General features: G+C 42.5%; 1 protein-coding gene across 1 annotated transcript; it reads right to left on the reverse strand.

Annotated features, from left to right (window-relative positions):
- Positions 1-257: 257 nt before the first annotated feature.
- prpf8 (pre-mRNA processing factor 8) lies at positions 258-16,974 on the reverse strand. Its single transcript, XM_020639313.3, has 43 exons — positions 16,816-16,974; positions 15,907-16,024; positions 15,627-15,795; positions 15,225-15,389; positions 14,876-15,094; positions 14,583-14,795; positions 14,218-14,343; positions 13,919-14,024; positions 13,382-13,572; positions 13,133-13,252; positions 12,827-13,016; positions 12,425-12,544; positions 12,121-12,255; positions 11,862-11,991; positions 11,554-11,750; positions 10,946-11,152; positions 10,417-10,580; positions 10,178-10,304; positions 9,649-9,841; positions 9,331-9,518; positions 8,956-9,194; positions 8,710-8,856; positions 8,392-8,602; positions 8,156-8,272; positions 7,809-8,056; positions 7,536-7,715; positions 7,256-7,391; positions 6,710-6,879; positions 6,350-6,479; positions 6,117-6,263; positions 5,822-5,982; positions 5,497-5,688; positions 4,853-5,090; positions 4,560-4,688; positions 4,089-4,202; positions 3,790-3,963; positions 3,113-3,306; positions 2,740-2,979; positions 2,425-2,566; positions 2,170-2,310; positions 1,877-2,016; positions 1,150-1,352; positions 258-864 (listed from the first exon to the last, which is right to left on the reverse strand). Exons 2-43 carry the CDS (start codon positions 16,013-16,015, stop codon positions 710-712), a joined length of 7,017 nt encoding a protein of 2,338 aa, XP_020494969.1. The 5' UTR covers positions 16,016-16,024; positions 16,816-16,974; the 3' UTR covers positions 258-709.
- Positions 16,975-17,170: the final 196 nt, after the last annotated feature.

Here is a 17,170-nt window from a genome sequence, read left to right on the forward strand (position 1 = left end):
GATTTTTTTTTTTTTTTTTTTTTTTAAATTGGGCTACATTTTTGAGTGTCTGGTAGGCCAAATGTGATTAAGCAGAAACCAATTCATGCTGCATACTGAGGAACTGGTGGCAATTCTGACTTTCTGCCTCTATAAAGAAGGAAGCGTGCCAAAAAAAGTTCCCCTGTACAGTAAAAAAAAACAAAAAAACAAGAAATGCGTCTTTTCTAAATACAAATTCAATACAATGACAGCAGATTACACTCATCACATGACAATTTGGTTTATAGAAATGGTGACGTTTATTTAAAGCCAAGCTACAATGTCATGGGATGTACAGTTAACAGTAAAAGAGCGTACTGGTTTGGAAATACAACTTTCAATTTCTCAAAAAATGCTATGGGGAAGTACATCTTTACCTGTTTGAAACAAATTCCCTAATTGAACATTACACTGAAGTTTGTGTACTGAAACTACACACATGTGCCAGAAGCCACAGAACTGATGAAAATGTACTTCACTAACAGGGAAACAAAACATCCGTAGAAAATATCAAAAAAAAAAGAAAACATTGACACTCCTAAAAATTTCCAAGAGCCTTTACATTAAAAATCCAAAAACATCACATTACATGTGTTCAATAGAAATATTACAAGAGCTGGTCTTGACTGGCTCCACATGATTCTGACAGAGCTGTCTATCAAATGTGTCGAGGGCAGAGCGTCTGCTCTCAGGCATACATGTCCTCCCGGTCTGCATTGTAGATCTCCCCCTCTTGCAGCGAGGCAAAGTTCAGGAAGTGCGAGGGCCGGTGGACTTCATGGTAGAACTCCTTGGGGTTGGCGAGTTGTAGGTCATACTTCATGTTGGGGTCATGGCGCACACCTGTAAGAAAAGAAAAAACAAAATGGTTATTAAAATAGTTTGAACTCAACAATTGGGGCTTAAAGAAACATTGCTCATATTATTTAAATGACTACAACCTGATTTATGAGCAAAAGAAAAAGCTATTTGCATTCCAATAAGTAGATAGATTTTGAGTTGTGAAGCACAACTACAAAGAAAAATCAATCATACAGACACAGCAGCAGAGTGGAAATATCAATACATAGCACAGAGTGCTGTCACAGAGAGAAACAAAAGTGGGCATAATATACGGTATCTACTGACCCATGAAGTTGTAGTTCCAGGACACCTGGCCAGGCACCATGAAGAAGCCCAGGAAGCGATCAGAGAGCAGCATCTGCACTCTCTCATAGTGGGACGGCAGGTAGCCTTTAGGGTTGTTTCCCTTGTCTGTGTTTTGTCGACCCCACTCATAACCGCTGGGTGTTAGCTTGTAGGCCGTGAGTGTGCATGAGCCGGGGGTGAAGCTGGAAAAAAGGAAGAAGTGCTTTCAATAAAACTGACATTATCAAATCATTTATCATTGCATCAGTCATTATCTTAAAAAGTAAAACAACTTAATTTTTTTTGTTTAAATGTGTTAACAGTTAAAAGATTCTCAAAGTTAAGCATTGGAAAATCAACTTCTCAGTCTACTGCTTGTCAAAATGTGTCCAGATTTATACATCAGCCATTAGTGCTATAATTCCGGCATTAAAGGGCAACAATGCAGCTATCAAGACAATTTAAGTGTAAAGAAGTATTTGAATTATGATTCTTTATAAGTAGTAGACATTTCCTTATAGCTGACTGGGTAAAGTGTTAAGATATTGAAACTAGTCGAGAACCAGTTCACAGATATAAAATCAGAGGGGCCAGTCTTACAAAGCATTGTTCCTTAAATTCACAGAACAGCAGTCATACAAGTATTGACTTGTCTGAATATATATACTTTTTGCAGAAGCACAAAACCTGTTATGCAAGAGAGCAGGAGTCTTTTTATGAAACATACCTGCAAGTGATGATGATGGTCTTCTCTCCATCCCAAGAAGGGTTGTCAGCCATGACCTTGGCATGGGTGGTGACGTCCTGCGGGGACAGCTGAGGCGACTCATTAGGTTGAGTGTGGATCCAGCCAAGAGGCTCCATTTCCTGTTTAAAGAAACACATTTTTAAAGCACTGCAAGGAAAACAAAAAAGGTTGTTCTAAATGTAAAAAAGAAAAAAATACAGTGCAACTATGAAGTGGCCATTAAATGGTACAAATGAGGAGGATCATTGTGTGAAACGGCATGTGGGTCTTACTTTAAGGTATTCATGACCAGGAAGCTGGTTGGGCAGGTGGACAGTCTGATGAGTCCCCCACTGTGGCACCATGACGATACAACGGATCTCCTTCACCTGGGGGTTGTCTGGTGGGCTGGTGCCATACAGGTAGCCTGCAATCTGGAACAAAACAGTGCATCATTTGTTGTTAACACGATTTGAGAGAGCAGTAAGTAATAGAAAGAAAACAGCTCTTATGTATATAAACTGCAGTACTCTGAATGCCCTGCATACCTGTGCTCGCAGATCTGAGATACAGATAAACTTCTTGAGGACATTTTTGGGCAGGATGTAGGTGTAGCCCGTCTCTTTGATGTCATCAGAGGACACGTAGATGTGGTTTGTTCGGAGATGGAGGTTGGCAGCAGATATGGCCCTGACAGGTGAAGAAAAAGGAACATTAAAGCCAATAAAGATAAGAAACAAAATAGTATGCAGAGATATTCATCTACCTTAAAGACGGTGTGTGCGAGTCTTTTCGTTATGGCTCATTTAATCATTACTGGGTGTAAAAATGCATTCACACAAAGTCTGAAACTGTCTGCATACCTGACTCTCCACTCAGTCTTGGAAGAGAATGTCTGGGTCTCGTAGTTGGAGGTGGTGGAGGTGATGATCTCGTCGCCGTGCTTGTTGACAGTTCTCGTCTGCGTGGCTGTGAGCTGTGACTGCTCTTTGGTCTGCTTCTCAATCTCAGCGATCTGCTGACGCTGCTGTGACGGAGCCGAGATCTCCATACCGAGGATGATGTCACGAATCTCAGACTGCGTGAGTGAAGCCACGTTCACACTGGATGAAGAAAAGAGAAGCGATGACTTTTTAATGCAAGTTGTTTGGTTTCATTCCATTATTTTAGGTGCAGGAAATTTGTAGGAAAATATTGTCTTGAAGCAAAAATAAGAGTCAATTCACGTCTACTCACTTGTTCTTTTTCCCGTAATCTGCCAGAATGAGGTCTTTGAGCTGCACTTCCACCTTGATCCATTCCTCGTCAGTGAGCGTGGGCCAGATGTGATGGGGCTCAGTGATGGTGGTTTTGTCAGGTTTCAGGATCACCTTGGCACGGTCGTTGTTGACGTGAAGCGCTCTGAGGATCAGGATGAGTCGGGAGAAGGCCTAGAGATAAAGCAGACAACAGGACAGAAACTATTTACATACAGGGGAATAAGATGTCACTTAAAATAAAGCAAGTAAACCAATGTTGGAAAATCAGCTTGAATCAGCCCCTGTATGCAAGACTTCCACAACAACTGTTGTTAAAGGCTGTGGTAGAGTCTCTTAACTGGAGGGACGGGGATTCAATATCCCCCAACTTCGTAAGTCCAAAATGTCCTTTAGAGTTCAGATACCGACCCAAAAATTGCTCCTGCTTGCTTCAGGGGTGTGTGAATGTGTATGAATGGATTAGTGAATACTGATGGACACTTTACAGAGCAGCCTCTGCCATCAGTGAGTAAATTTGGAGTGAATTGGTGGGCATCACCTGCATTGTAAAAACTACTTTGGCTAGTCAGAAGACTAGAAAAGTTATATATCATTAACTTTATAAGAGCCACTTAATCCTGGTGCAATGCTCTTGTTGTGAGGCATATAACTCACTGTGTAAGATGAGATGGTCTTGAGCCAGTCGTCGTAGAGGTTGAACAGCACCATCTGAGGCTCTGTGGCCTTCAAGATAAGGTCTCCAAACTTTTCCACCTTCAGACAGGCCTGGAACGGCAGCTGCAGCTCAGAGCCTTTGATCACAATGTTAGGGAAGTCGAGCAAGTGGACCTGCACAGAAAAAAAAATAAAATCAAAACCTTTTAGACGGAGTATTGAAATTATAGATATTCCACTCAGATAATCCTTCAAGGCTTTCAATTATCATGCAAGTAATAAACATGAAGGAGGCTCACCTCAAGAGGATCCAGCATGCCCTTCCTGGTTACAATGATCTGTTTCGGCTGTTCTTCCACAGGGAGGGAGCGAATCAGGGCAGCCACTTCTTCAGCTGTCTTCCACTTTGCCAGCTACAATGATACATTTAGGAATAAAGTTCAACTTCAGAGATGGAAAGACATATGAGGTCATTTAAAAAGTAAACATAGGTCAACCGAGGCACCATCTGATGTCTTCTATTATTGCCCTTCTTTTTCCAACGTTGTGATTATATAAGACAGTTTGTCATTCACTCCGGCAATGATATTTTTTGATTTACTTCAATTCATTTTTCAACGTGCAGAAAGGAGCAAAACAAATATGATACGAAAAAAGACTGACTATAAAATGTAATGATGTTGAGAGGCTCTCATCTGTATCATACTCTGAGTCAGAGTTAGTCAACAAAAACAATTGTGAAAGTGAGCAGTGTTCGAGCAGGGCCGCACCTGTCCCAGACGTTTCTGTCCAGCCCACACAGAGGTGTGAATGATCTTGAGGAAGAGCTGACCGGTCCTGGGGTTGAAGATGAAGATGGCTCCATTGATGGGCTTTGTGGTCAAGTTACCCTCAAAGGTCTGATGAGATAGAGAATATGTGTGACTAAATTAAGTACTTTCAGTTTATATTCCTTCTCAAAAGCAACTTCCATAGACACTTACAAATCATGCCCATTTACCAGACAATGACCCTTAATCAAATTCTTACTGAGGATTAAAAATAAATAAATGCCAGTTCGCACCTTGTGGATGGTGACTCGGTACACATTGGTGTCATCTACAAACCAGATGATCTGGTTGGAGAAGAGTTCACCGTAGTTCTGTGAGGATAGGTAGGGCTCCGTGGGCTCTGAAGAGTACAGCTGCAGACCTTTGCGGATGCGCTCCCTGAGCACATACAGGGCGGGGTTGGCCTTCATGATTTTGGCCATGGCCTGCTGGATCAGTGGCTTACTTCCAGGGAACCAGTTACCATAGCCACTATGGAGAAAAAAAGATACATAGAGTTAAATACTGACCTGAATTTTTGTTTTGTTTTTCATCCATGTTTACTTTGTGACTCCTTTGTGAATTCCAAAGACTCTAATCCAAGCTGACGTGACTGACATTTACTTTTCTCTCTGCAACAGTTAAACAAGTTAGGAAACTGGTGATGAGACTTCATGGCTAACTGCAGAGTGTACTCGTGACATGAACAAGTAGATGCCAAAATCTAGAGTGTTGTCGAGCATTTGCTAGACTGTTTTCAACACTTTCTAACACTGGAGCACACTCTTAACAGGCAGACAACAAAACACTCAATGCTTCTTTGTTACAGCTCTTCTACAAAAAGAAACTATTATCTGCCATCACATTGCTCATAAGTTTGTGTTTTTAAAAATCTAACCTGTGGAGATTGTAAGCCAGGTCAATAGCAATGAGCACCCCTGTTGGTGAGGGATAGATACTCATGTTGTCGGTGGTGTAATCCAGGAACTTGGCTCTGGCGTAGCGCTCGATGTCATGGGAGTCATAGTCACCCCAGCGCAGCTGAATGTCGATCCAGTACTTCTGTGTGGTGGTGCTGTCCATCACATCCCTGTTTTAAATGAGAGCAGAAGAGATGAAGTACCTTTTTTAAACATTCCATTTTCAATTTAAGCTGAATTTTTCGAACATGTTCTCTCTGAAAGTGTCAACACACAAATCAAATAAAGCTTCAGAAGTCATACTTTGAGTCAGCAAGCAGAGATGGTCGAGAGACGTTCCATTTGTACGATGCAAATAGGAGGATGTCTGCACAAGACGAGTTCATCTTGTAGGACTTCCTGGGGTGGATGGTTTCCTTCTGTACCGTCTCAATCTCCAGAGCGTCCAGCTCTTGATCAAACACCTGAACACAAAACAGAAAAGTCAATAATAAATCAGGTATCAGGCCATTTTAACATCCCTATAATTATTCTGCTGTTTTGCTGTGCAAGAAGTTTGTCTGCAACAATGTAATAACACAACAAACATTAAACACACCTGACAGAGATCCATGACGACGCTCTCATGAATCTTCTGCCACAAGTGAGCCCTAAAGATCTGAATGAGGGAGATCTTCAGTGTGGGGATCTTGCCATGCATAAAGATTCCGGTCAAGTCAAGCTGCACCTGGAAACCCACGTACACCTGAAAGATAGAAAAATAAATTGAGCTCAAGAAGACATTCAAAAACAGGACTATCCAAATTAAAATAAAGGAGGAGTTATACTGACGTTTGCTCTGTTGATGGTGGGGGACCACCAAAGTGTGAAGCGACGGTTGGGGATTTGGTTCAGACCAGACCTCTGGGCATTGGTCAGTTTCTTCCATTTCATGGACTCCTCAAAGCCACTGGCCTTTTCCCTATACAGCACAGAAAGTAAGACAATTAATATTTTTTATAAGGACAAAAAGACTGGTTCAACTGATCTTCAACTTGTTTGATATCGTGGAGTTCCCTTATGAATGCTCAGAGGAAACATACAAATCAAACACACAATGCATTTCCAATATACATTGTTCACCAAAACATGGTTTGAGCTTTAAATGACCTGAAATGCACACAAGTGGTCTTATTCTCAAAGTGCTCTCACCAGAAGAGACCCTCCCAGGTGGGGAAGTAAGTGCCTTTGAAGAGTGTGTGTTCCAGGATGCCCTCCACACCGCCGAGAGCCTGGATCATGTCTGTGCGGTAGTTGTTTAGGTTCCACAGTTTACCATCGTGCCTCTGGTGGGTCCACCAGAATGGATTCTGCTTCAACACCTACAACCAACCAAGAGAGAGCCATAAAAATATATACGCACGAATGTGACAAATGTAAATTCATTTTTTTTTTTTTTTTTTTTTTTTAATGTTAAGGTAAAATCTCTGGTCCATGTGAGGCTGAAAAAGTAAGCTAAGTTTGTTTTGCTCAAATCACGTTTTTCCTTTGGCCTCATTTTCAGGCCAAACCTTTAATAGTTTTGTTCTGTAAAATTCTCACGGGATCTCGAAGGAGCACAAGCGAGACTTTAGACTTTTAATCTTCTTTGGTTAAACTGTCGATAATCATAATACCTAGACGAGACACTTTATTAATATAATAATGTGGTACCTATTACTTTGTATACTTGGCAACTTCTTGGTGATTTAAACAAACCTGATACTGTTTGAAATCGGTCCTGACTCGCCAGCCTTTGTCATATGCCAGTGTGTGTCTGTCCTTCTGGAAAAGTGTGTTAATACGGGGGATTCCTCTGTCCCAAGAATCCTCCAAATCTTCAAGGGTCAGACGTCTGAAACACAAAATACACACTGAAAAACTGAGCTGCAAAGAGGCAATGTTAACAACAAACAAATGTAAGAGTAACAGGTTCTATCAAATCTAGTATTTGGATGTTGATTTCTCTAATAAATATTGTAGTAGAGAAGGAAAGTACCTGTTCTGGGCGATGGCCTCCTGTCTTTTGAGAGCATATTCAGCCCACACTCTTTGGGAGTCGATGAACTCACTCTCCCATGGCTGAATGTAACGATACAGGTTAGGAATCAGCTGGTCTTCTTCGTGGCTCATTCCAGACCTGAAGTGGGTGATACCCACATCTGTCTGCTTGGACCACCTGGTGGAGTGGAAGAAGAATTAAAGCCCAGTTGCTAAAATAATTTAATACCAACTAGACATTGAGACATCAGCAGGCTGCGTGCAGACTTACCGCAGGTCTGACTGTGGGATAAGCACATGGCCCATGGACAGCATGCCAAGGCCGCCCAACTCTTTGGGAGTGTAGAAGACCACAGGGGGGAAGCGGCTCGGCATTTTGGAGTTCAGGCCGATCTTGATACGGGTCTGGATCTTGTTCTCACACTTCACCAGCAGGTCCAGGAGCTCTTGTGTGTTCACCACGGCCTCGCGGAAGTATGTCATCAGACCGATCAGAGCCGTGTTCCATTTGTTCACAATCTGAAGAAAGAGATGAGACATGTACAGTAATTATTCAAAACTGTCATCTTCTTTAATAAAACATGCTACGGCTCTGGTTTTTGGGAATGATCTGCTGACCTTTGTGAATGTGGTTGATCCAGAAGCCATCAGAATCTGACGCACTCTGTTGTGGAAGCGCTGCATGGATTCATCGTCCACACGCAGGAAACACTGGGCTGTCCTCTCTTTGGTAACCTACAAACAAACAAAAACAATACCAGAGCTTTAAAATGGAAACGCAATCCTAACTATTTTAAAAAAGGGGGAGTAAGAGTGGGAGGAGGAGTTGCTAATTTTGTGCATCACTTCCTCACCTCGTTCTGCAGGTTCCACACACCGTCCTTGTGAGTGAACTCCTCATAGCTGGTGCGACATTTAGGCAGGATGCGGCACTCAAAGCCGCACATGTTGAAAAGCAGGTTAGGGTTGTCTTTGCTGTACACTGAAACAAAGCTGTTCTCCCACTGAACTGTGGTCACTGATCTGGGCAGGCGGTTCTTGATGTCCCAGAACACAGCACGTCCACTGGAAAAAGTAAGATGAGAAACGTTACGGATATTGATCTCTAATTCTGGTGTGACAAGTTTAGCAAAAATAACAAACTGTTGGATTTTTTGTCAGTTGGAACTCACAGGTTGACATCGTGCTTCATCAGTCTCATGCGAGCATCACGGGGCCAGCACTTCTTGTTGTTATAGCCCACGATGTTCTCGTTGTTGGGGTCTGGGTGCTCTGTAAGGTACCTCTGGATCAGATCCCTGGCTTCGTCAGCAGAAAACCTGAAAACCAATTGAGATTCCAAATGAGTTACAATTTATCCCCACCAATTGAAGACTTAACAGACAGAAAAAGTTCTCATTGTGTTGATTGAATCCCACCTGAAGAAGATGTGGATGCGGTCGATGTAGCGGCAGTACAGTCTGATCGGGTGAGCGCTCTCTGTGGCTGTGTCTTGGAAACTCAGGAAGTCGTTGGGCATCTGAGGTGGTCCGGCCATCTCGCTGGCACGGTGCAGGCCGAGCACCAGCAGGTCCATCACCAGGCCGTAGTACTGAACTATGAATGAGGCAAACTGGAGCCCCCTGATGATGCCATAGGAGTTGGTGTGGTTCATATCCTACAATCATAAAGAGATGGACAGAAAAAGAAAAAGGAAGAAACTGTTATAGATGAAATCAAGCAAGAAATGCCTTAAATGAGAACAACAAGCTAGTGTCCTTATTATGTAGAGAGAAAAGAACCAGCGTCTTTACCTTGTAGTTGATAACCACGTTGTTCTTGGCGGTCATGTAATCAGCGATGTTGTGGTCAACAATGAGTCGCAGCAGCCTGTTGAGCAGCGTCAGATCAATCTTTTCGTACATCTTCTCATAGCGAGACTCCAGCATCACGTTACACTCCCCCTCAGCAGTCTCCCACACGTCCTGCAGGTTGTTGATACCTGGGGAGAATCAACAACAGGCCTTCAGATATCATTTGACACATGTTCAGGGAGGAGTCACAGATGGGATGTGTATTTAACCTAACAGTTAAATTCTTCGGTATTGAGTCATTACTGAGCAGAGCCTGACCTTGACACCACTTGTAGACCAGCAGAGGTGGGGGTTCAGTGTCGGCAGGTTTGATCCAGGGTGGGAACAGGCGTCTCTTGTCTGCCTCGTACCACAGGTACTGGTCCAGGTAGGCATCAGTGATCTTCTCCAGGGGCTCCACATCATACACAGGCACAAGGTGACTGTACAAGTCCATGAACTCGATTCCCACCTGCAAAAGACAAAGTAGTTCAGAGACTGGAGTCCAATAAGACGGGTAAGAAACATGTTTAAAGTAGCCCAATCAAGGATAACAACGGATGTGATATCAGTTTATTATGTATTTCCTGCAGATTGTTGGCATAGATTCTAAGGCCTCAAGTCAATTTCTAAGTAACGTTTTCTTACTTGCAACTCGTTTATTCAAACTCTATTCAGGAAAGAGGTTCATGCATGACCAAGAAATCCTATGTTGCACTACAGACAGTAAAAGAAAAGTGTACTGTATGCCACTGCTTTGCCCCAAAAGATACTATCCATGTTTGTATTTGCACATCTTGGTCCTGACCTCTTTGAACGCTCTCTGAGTGAGAAGGTGACGTTTGATCCTGGACAAGGCCTCGTGAGGATTGTCGTACGCCTGCTCGATCAGCCCCAGCTCCTCCCTCTGACTCTGGTTCAGACGAGACTTCACACTGGAGGAACAGAGACAGAAATGATTGATGTAGAAGTAAAAATAGTTTGAAGATTTATCTTGACTTGGAAAAAAAAACACAAGCCGATTTACGTGGTTTAAGTAGCCATTACCTGTATGCCTCCTTGAGCCTTTCTAATGCCAGGATGAGCAGCTTGGTGTCGTGTTTGTAGGACAGTGGAGGGAAAGGGATGGGTGAGAATCGACGACTCTCCAGCCAGTGAACGGTGGTGGTGTAAATGGCGACCGCCTCCTCAGCTGTGATGTAGGGTCCATCCTGTATACAGACAAACAACACTTCATTAGAGATGTCTGGAGGTTTAAAAAATCCTGGATGTGGGCTATTAGCATAGCTTAATGATCAATGTTAACGTTCAACAGTACAAGCGTAGTTTCAACTATAAGCATAAATGTCTGATTGGTGAGTGACCAACTGCATCCGCAGCCAGTGATAAAAGAGTCACCATTCATTTATTATTCCTCCAGTTCTTACGCACAGGCAAGCAGACCAATGCAAGTGCGCCTTTGTAAGAGGACTTTTAGTAATTGAGTGTTTTCTATTCAATTAACAAACCATTGCAAACTGTTTATCAATATTAAGTGTGCTCTGAAATCTAAAAATTAACAGATTTTTAGTATTACCTTCAGGTAGTTGTGCTGTCTCTCCTGCTCAGCCTTCAGGTACAGACGGGTCAGCCTTCCCAGGTTCTTCTTGCACACCGTCTTGTCCACTGTGGCTCCACGGCGAATTCGCTCACGGTTGTAGTGGGCGGTGTTGGTCCACCAGTCAGCTTTGGCCTTCACATAGCGCAGGATCATGTTCTCAATGGGCGTGGGCAGACCAGGCACCTGCAATGATAGGGAATAAGGTTTGGAAAACAATGACAAGAAACATGCATAGAAAATTTTCACTTTTTGCTGTTATACGGTTGTATCTGAAAGGATATTTTTCCAGTACAAGTCTTGTATATTAAAATATATATATATATATAAAATTTATAACAAGAGCGGATATATAGTCAAAGACATATCAGGGTGAGGTGTCCCCAGTGTCAGCATTATGTAAGTCCAAGGCAGAGAACAACAGACCGTAATACAACATGACAAGCTGTCTTAGGCACATTACAGTTGGAGCACTGGAACAGCAATGCTTTAAGGATTTTGTGATTAATCCTTGTCCTTCACTAACAGAACCCTCTCCCTCACATCCAACTCAGTCACAGTCGGTGTCATCTCTGTAGTTCACTGACCTTCCAAGGGATGTTGGCCTTCCAGCACCTCCAGGACTCACTGAGGTGCTGCAGGATGGTTCTGGCCTTGTTCTGTTTGATACCCTCAGGCATCATGTCCAAGATGTCGTGCATCACAGCAGCACGCAGCTCCAGGTCAAAGTGAGACTCCACGCGCTGTTTGGTAACCGTCTTGGCAACGCCTTTGGAGTGACGTCCTGTTGGAGCAAGAAAATAGTTGTTGTTAACACTAACCACAAATATTTCTTCATGAAGAAAAAAAAAAAAAAAAAACAGAGGCCACCAGTAAAAGATGTGTATTTGCATACCTTCAAACTGCCTAGCCAGCAGATTTCCCAGCCACCTCTCCAACAGCGGAGTGATCCCCCTCATGAAGAACAGCCACACTCTCCAGCCAGGAGCCCAGAAGCCACAACCTGGACCCTTACCCACAGGACCCTGATAAAAAATAAATAATTATAAAACAAGTGGAGCACTTGCACATCATTCTACACAACAGTTTTCAGAAAACAAACAGAAATGACCATAAATACACACAAACATCATACACACTGCATGTTTACTTACAGTGTTGAAGCGGTAGTAGATGAGATGCTTCAGATCTTTGCACATTCGGATCTGTCGCATCAACTTGTACTTGTAGCGGTACATGCCTGTCAGCTGACCCACATGAGCAAAGATGTACTGCAGCCCATCAGACAACTACAATGGCAAGGCAAAAAATATGGAGTTAGTCAAGTAATTATTCTTTAACAACAACTAAGATGAAACCCAAATAAAGATGTGACTAGTGATTGACTGACATGGCTTAATTGTCAGACAAAGTCTGATATTTGTCTTACATCCTGTGCAAAATTGTTGATCAACAAACCTGGAAGGCGTCCACATTTCCCAGCCTGTACTGAACGTGACTGTCCACCACCAGCTTGCTGAGACGCAGCACCTCTCTGCACAGATGGAAGGCATTGCCGAATCTGGACTTCTTTCGCTCCTTAGGAACAGAAACAAGAACACAATTGTAGATACTGTTTCTGTAAAACCTCAAAAACTTTTTCTTTTTTTTTAAATGGAACCAGTGTAGGTTTAAATCAACACTTTATGTATGTCATTCTTGCATGGATGTGACTGGTGTGGAAAAAAAAAAGTTTTCATGTATATCGATGATTCACAAAGGACACATCTTCACTTCGGAAAACCAAGAAGATTCAAATCCCTGCTCTTGGTCATTTAGACACGATAATATGCTAAAGATGACTACACGCCTTGATTTTACCTTTGTGGTCAGTGTCTTGACAGGTTTCAGGTTGAAGTTGTAGTCAAGATGCAGGTAGTTGAGGTTCTTACGGTGGATGAGCAGATTGAGCATGTTGTAGCCCTGTCTGCACACCTGCAGACCCACCTCCACCCAGTCCAGCTTGGTGGACTGGAAGAACTTGGTGGCCTTGAAGGAGCGGAACAGATACCTGAAAAACAGCAAAGGCAGAACTTTACAGAAAAAAGTGATTTATGGGCAAAAGGTGTTATTCAATACACCGGCAGGTAAATGGGAAATAGATTTTCATTTTCAGTTTATGCTCACCTCTTCTTTTGGGCCTTTGGTGGTCTGTGTTTGAGGGCGTTGAGTACATAGTACTTGAGCAGTTTCTGGTATGACACACGTACTTTCACTGGCTGTCCTGCAGGGCAGTGCTCCCGGTACCTGAAGATGGTAACCATATATTTTAACACCTGAATGATGTTTAAATACGTGCACAAAGCTGACCCATTTTTGTCTACTGGTAAAGTTTAAACGTTTTTTGTCAATCAAACAGGTCGCTAGTTTTCTCACCAGTTTTTGATCAGTGGGATATCAATGGCGCGTCTTGTGCGCCCGGATCGGAGGTTGAATGGCCGTGGCGCCCACAGCAGAGCGATGCCATTAGCTGTGTGGTCTGTGTAGAGCGGGGTCTCTTTGAGGAAGGGTTCCACGTACTCGGGCAGCTCAAACTCCTCGTCATCATCTGGTAGAGGCTCCTGACTCTGAGCAAGTGGAAGAAATTACAAGATGTTAAAAAAAAGCTAATGTATTGATCACATTTAATTTCATGGTTGCTGGAATTTAATCCCAAACAATATAAACTCTGAAGTCTGTATAATTATCAAAGAAATGTCTGATTGGTGAAGGGCTAACTGCACATGCAGCCAGCAATAAGTAAGTCACCATTCATTTTAATTTACCTCCAGTTCTTACGCACAGGCAAGCAGACCAATGCAAGTGCGCCTTTGTAGGAGGACTTCAAACATTCTTTTGTGACAGAATGACATTTATCTTTAACCTGCAGGAAAATGTAAAAGGTTGATAGTCGGCTAAATTCTCTGCTCTTACCTTGACAGAGTGTCTGTGTGAAATGGGGTTGATCAGCGGGTCAAAGTAGAACGCTGGGAGATCTGGATCCTCAGTCTTGATAAACACCACATTAGGTGTGTGATACCTGTAGGGGTAAAGTCATCAGTCTAATGTCTTTCAACCAACGTAAGAGATATCCAAGCAAATTAAGTGACTGCATAAGTGAAGAAGATAAGTGTCATTCCAGATGAGATACATCTGAGCTATTTTCTCATTGGTTAATTTAACAGTCAATGAACTGTCTCTTTTAAGAACAGAATCATTCATTAATGTCCTACCAGGTGAGGTGAACATGATGTGGCAAGTTGTTGTACAGGTACGGGAAGGCGATTTTGTACTCCGTTCTGATTGGCTGACGAATGATGATCTTGTTGATGTCATTGAACTCGTTCCAGTCTTCATCCCTGCAGGTAACACAGACACCGATCAGCTAAGACAAAAATCATTCAGCCTCTATTCGGCCATGTTTTGATGGTGGGTAAGACAGGGATTTATTTTAACAATGACAAGAAACATGCATGTTCTAATAGTGAAAATAAATTAAAAATAAAGAAAATTATTAACATCTATGAGCATGCAAGTGATGGTCCATGCTATGTTGCTTTAAAAAAAACAGAATATTTTGAAATCCTCATGTCCTTACTGAAGGTTGATGTCCCTGACCAGTGGTTCAAACTTCGGCCCCCCTGGGATGGCCATATTTAAGGCCTTTGAAGTAAAGAAGGCCTTGAGGTCAAACAGATAAAAGTAGTTGAAATCCACAAGGTCAGTCAAAAGCTGATTGGCCAGGCGGTACAGTGTTGACATCATGGGCAGTGTGAACTGCCAGCGACGGTACGTGGTGCCGTTCACAAACCTGTCAAGGAAACAAAATAATAATTGTTAGATTTTTCCAGCTTTATATGAGGCGATTGTGAACATTTTTACTGAGCTTACTTAGTTGTGTCTTTGAGGGGCTGGTGCTCATAGAACCACTCCACACATGAGGAGTCTTCCTCTGTGTCCAGCTCCATCTGAATGGCCTCCAGTGGTTCCACATCAAGGATGTTGTCAGCATAGTCTAGCGGCGGCTCCTCATCATCAAATGGGGGAAATCGCATCCTCTTGAAGTGCCGACGATCCCGCTTCTCACGACGCATCATGATCCACATGGTCCTGGAAGGATTGGAGCAGATACCAGAGATTAAAATATTTTCTAATGACATGTGTAAACAATATCTTACAAGGTACCATAAGAGCTCATGGTGAATAGCTGAGCATCAACCGACACCACAGTCTTACTTACCCCCACTGAGCAATGTAGACTGGCTCTATGACCCAGGGGATTTCATTCACAAAGGAAATAGCCCCCGTGATGTGGTAGAGGACGGGCACATCTCTGATCTGTTCCCAGGGCATCGGCATGTTTTCCAGCAGCTTCAGCACTGCATGGGGCATGTACTTTAGGGCACTGTTTAATGCAAAGACAGAAACAGTATGTGTTACAGACGAACATTGTTTATCAAAAAAACTAAAACTAAAAAGGTGTTTATAAAGACCAAGAAATTGTGCACAACTGCTGTAAGTTTTTAGCCAACATGTGCATTACATTCTATCCAAAATAAACCTGAAGATGTTTATTAGTTTAGACTAAATACTTGGCTTTTACCAAGATTTTTTAATTAACCAAAGCATGACTTGTTCTTACCCCAGATATACCCTCTTGTCATGACGAAACTTCCTGTTGGTCATGTCGCCGTGGTCCCTGATGATCTTGCGAACATGCTCAGGCGGCATGTCTTCCTTCTGAGCATCCACAAAGCCAAACTTTCTCTTCTCCGAGTAGCGCTTTGCTTGCAAGTGTTGCCATTTTCTTGCTGTAGAGTTGAAAGACATGCAACGTATATTGAGAAATTAATAAAGTTGGTTTAAGATACAATTTATGGATAACAAAAAGGAATGTGCTACATTGACTAAGAACAATATACCTTTCTCTTGCAGTTTTTCTTCTGTCATGTAGTCAGGGACAGGCGCAGGAGGGGGTACACCTGGTGGCATCCCAGGAGGAACCCCTCTGTAGGGGAAGGTAGCAGCCATGGCGCCTCACTACAGAAAACAAAAAGAGGTCATGTAAAAAAAAGAAAAAGCTGCTTTGGATGTTGCGTCTTGAATGATTTCAGAATTGGATTGTAAGGTTTAATGTTGTCAAAAACCTGGGGCTCTAGACTTGAAAACACAACAATAAATAAAAGTCTTTGTTAGTATAACAACTTTAACAAAGCCTTCTGTTTGTGCTTCTAGTTTCGTTAGTTACTTTGTTGATTAAATTTGTTTTTATTTCTATTTTTGCTTCCTGTAGCACTTTGAGATTTTTTGGAAAAATGTCAAGTGCGTTACAAATTAAATGTATTATTATTATTATTATTATTATTATGTCGTTAAATACTCCAGGAAAGACCAGATTTGTTTGTTGCAAAATCCTATAATTAATTTAAATGCTTAAGTGTTTCTATAAATAAAATAAAAGTCTGGAACTGTGTGAAACAATAAAAAACATATTAGTTATAAAATCACTTTATTAATAATTAACTAGCAGTAGGGTAGCTAGTTAGCTGAACAACATGGCTGCCTGTGCGGCACAAACTGCTCCGCTGCGCAAAAACTTCTAATTAAACAGAATTCTGACTTTAATACCCCCCCTCGGCAAAACACGCAGTGCAAACTACAAATTATCTACACAGGAAAACCCACACAAAGTTTGCACAACATTCATTTAACGACGGTATTCTGGCTGTTGATTTGGCCCCAGCGTGGATAAAGCTAGCTGCTAAAGCTAGCACGGCAGCTAACATCTCAATGTTTAGGTAACAAAAAAAAAACACGTGAACGTCACTCACCTGGCTACCTTCACTACCGGGGTGATCTCGTTACTCTGACGACGGTCTTACTCCAAGTACAGTCGGCTATCAGAGCATTTCTCTTTCAGGGTAATATTGTCCTCTTTTGATTCACTGGTGTGTTGACTTGTCTTCATGAAGCTGCACGACGGACGGCGGCCACACGATGAGCGCAGTTCAGTTTAAGTCACAGACAACAAGTACGCCGGATGTAAGAACCTCTCACCGCGTTACAGGGAGAGCTTTACGTCAAAATCTACGCAAGCGTTGGACAAGCGCACTTTTCAAGTACCCGGATGATTACGTTTTCCGGGCACTACTGCGCCCTACAGCGTCGGCGTGTACACTGCATGGT

The sequence above is a fragment of the Labrus bergylta genome, chromosome 11 (assembly GCF_963930695.1).
Source record: "Labrus bergylta chromosome 11, fLabBer1.1, whole genome shotgun sequence".
Taxonomy (NCBI): Eukaryota; Metazoa; Chordata; class Actinopteri; order Labriformes; family Labridae; genus Labrus; species Labrus bergylta.